Below are 2,614 nucleotides of genomic sequence, written 5' to 3' on the forward strand. Positions count from 1 at the left end.
TTACATCGGACTTTATCACAACTTCTGAAAAGTCGACTGCTGTTTAACCTTGCAATGCCAGGACGCCAAAGATCAGGTCGCCGGGTTTACTAGTGTAATTCAGGGGGGTATGGACAAATATATCCCATTAAGAACAAACCGTCGAGATAAATTTCCTTACTGGTTTTCAGCTGAGTTAAGGACACTGTAAGAGAAAAAGTTTCTGCTCCGAAAGTTGAAGAAGAGTGGTTTTCTTAAATGGGAAACTGAATTCAAGCAGTGCCGGAATAATTGTAAAATATTATTAAATTGAGATCGCGATGTGCATCGAGAAACAATGGAATCCGATTTAACTTAAAGTCCCCAAAAGTTTGTCAGTACCTCGGTTCGCGTACAAAAAGAACGAACATATCAAGTACAATTGTTCAAGACGGTGTCGCTGCAAAAAATACATCATAATTTGAAGAAACAAGACGACGCCTCAAACACAGCTAACCACTTTATTTAGTGCTCCCTCCTTTTCGGGATCCGGACATTTCGGTGTAGGACATTTCGGTGTAGGACGTTTCGGTGCGGACATTTCGGTGCACGGAAATTTCGGTGCACGGATATTTCGGTGTACGGACTTTTCGGTGTACGGTCGCTTCGGTGCACGGAAATTTCGGTGTAAATTTGAAGTTCGGAAAGTTGAACTTACTTGCAGTTATTCGGACATTTTATGTTCACGCATAAAATAAAACAGTTGTATTCATTAAGACATAAAGCTTGTCCCAATTCAAACACGGTTGATTCTGCTCGTTATTAAGACATACATACCTTAAACAAGTTAAATTGCTTTCCTCTTTCACACTACGAGGATATTTTCCTAGCTAGCAGGTGTATAGCTAAACACAAACTTATTCGCTTGTATGACTTTATTCCTGATGGAATGCTCTTTCTGGAAAGTAGCTCGAGATTATAGGCCTTCTGAATACTATAGAAACAGGTAAAGATACACATCATAGGTTAGTCGTGGGTTTCATTATCAAGCAAAAGTCCGAAGCCAAATGCATTCAGAAGCAAAATAGTACACAAAATGTAATGTGGACCACTTTTATTTACAAAAGGCACATGGCCCGGGACCTAGAACGACACGTTGCGGGCAACTCCCCTAAGGAAGCGTCGCACATCACTAGCGTCGTATTCTCTAGCAAGTGTCTTTAACCGTTCTGCAGCCTTCGCGTATTTCGAGGCCTGCTTGAAGCGCTGGCCCATCTCGAGTCTTCCAAGCCGGTGAAGTTGCAGGGCGTCTTCTCGTTGTAGCACCTCCAAGAATCTCCAGAGAGTTGGGTGCGAGCACTGAACATGAGCTTGGAAGCTCCGGTGCCAGGCTTCCACTGAGTTCGTGGTCTTGGAGCCGCCCTGGAGAACGGTGTCGTGGTGGTTCCATAGCTTAATTGGAAACTGCGCATCCCTTCTGCCCCGTGCCGTTAGCCGCCCAATAAACACATCCTCGAAGTAGTCGACCACCGGGAGAAGTTCTGCGCGGATGCTGGACGCAAGCTCGGTGAATGCCCCCTCCACGTCGTCCTGGGGCACAATTGCAAGAGCTGGGATCATGCGAGCTTCCAGGTTTATGTCGGGGTCAAAAGCATACAGCTCCTGTAGTCCTTCCGACTGAAGTCTGCGGTAGACACATTGCGACAGGTGAAAAAAACACCCGCGCACGTCGGCGCTTGGGAAGACCGCCCTGAAAGCGTTGATAGCCGCCAGTTCGTAATCCACTGTGACGGTCCTTGGCTCGCAATCTCCCCCACACTCGGCGTTAAGGGTGTTCAGGGCTCGCGTGTACGTCCCACAGTCTTTCCGCGTTAGCAAAATGTATGCCGCAGGCAGGATGGAGCCGCCCACTTCGCAGTGTAGACTGTAAACCTGGTAAAACAACTCAGGCGCAACCTTGAACGTCCCGTCGGCGAACCACTTCTTAGATGTTCGGAGAACATCCACCATCTGCGGGCTGCAGAAGATAAGGAAACGGTCCTGGTCTTGCACACCGGAGTCATGCAACAGGAATCTGGACCCGTCAATCTTCGACGCGTACTGCGCAGGGATGACGACGTCTTCTAAGCGTGAAGGGAGAGGCATCGGCCGTTGCTCCATCGCCCGCGCCCTCCTGCATGCAAAAAAGTTGGAAATATTATTGCTGTCACGTTTCAACTATAGGGCGGTTACTCATTATTATTTTACTATATTTTCAATTTTAAAAATGTTTAGGCTAGCCCGATGATAAACTGGACATCTCCATAGCATATGAGGTGGCATATATTTTGCTAAGGTAGCAAAGATGTTAATTCGTAACATTCGTGTATAACACTTACCTTAATGTTCTCTTAACAGTGTCCTGAGGCGGTAAGTTACTGCAAGCTTCCGGTGTCATCTCGGCCACCAGGCGTCCGACGATGGCTTGATTGGGTTCCTCAGTCGTCCGTGCTCTCTCCTTCATTGATGAGTACGCCAACTTGGCCTCTTGGTCCAGTCGGCTGGGAGCATGGCTGTGTTCGTTGATCAGCTTGACAACTTCTTCGTGAATAGTGTGAGCCCTTGCTTTACACTCCAGTTTCCGGCTACATTGCCAGTATGTCTGCGAGGAATAGGC

At 47.4% G+C, this 2,614-nt stretch overlaps 1 protein-coding gene across 1 annotated transcript; it reads right to left on the reverse strand.

The window, feature by feature from the left end:
- Positions 1-1,071: 1,071 nt before the first annotated feature.
- Positions 1,072-2,367, reverse strand: LOC115320347. The gene is made up of 2 exons (XM_040210525.3): positions 2,337-2,367; positions 1,072-2,131 (listed from the first exon to the last, which is right to left on the reverse strand). Exon 2 carries the CDS (start codon positions 2,116-2,118, stop codon positions 1,102-1,104), a length of 1,017 nt encoding a protein of 338 aa, XP_040066459.2. The 5' UTR covers positions 2,119-2,131; positions 2,337-2,367; the 3' UTR covers positions 1,072-1,101.
- Positions 2,368-2,614: the final 247 nt, after the last annotated feature.

Source organism: Ixodes scapularis, unplaced genomic scaffold (genome assembly GCF_016920785.2).
Source record: "Ixodes scapularis isolate PalLabHiFi unplaced genomic scaffold, ASM1692078v2 PGA_scaffold3__209_contigs__length_174095766, whole genome shotgun sequence".
Classification (NCBI taxonomy): domain Eukaryota; kingdom Metazoa; phylum Arthropoda; class Arachnida; order Ixodida; family Ixodidae; genus Ixodes; species Ixodes scapularis.

What these genes read in the sequence shown, in the direction of transcription:
- LOC115320347 (XM_040210525.3), bottom strand. Translation starts at nt 2,118, where the DNA reads ATGGAGCAACGGCCGATGCCTCTCCCTTCACGCTTAGAAGACGTCGTC.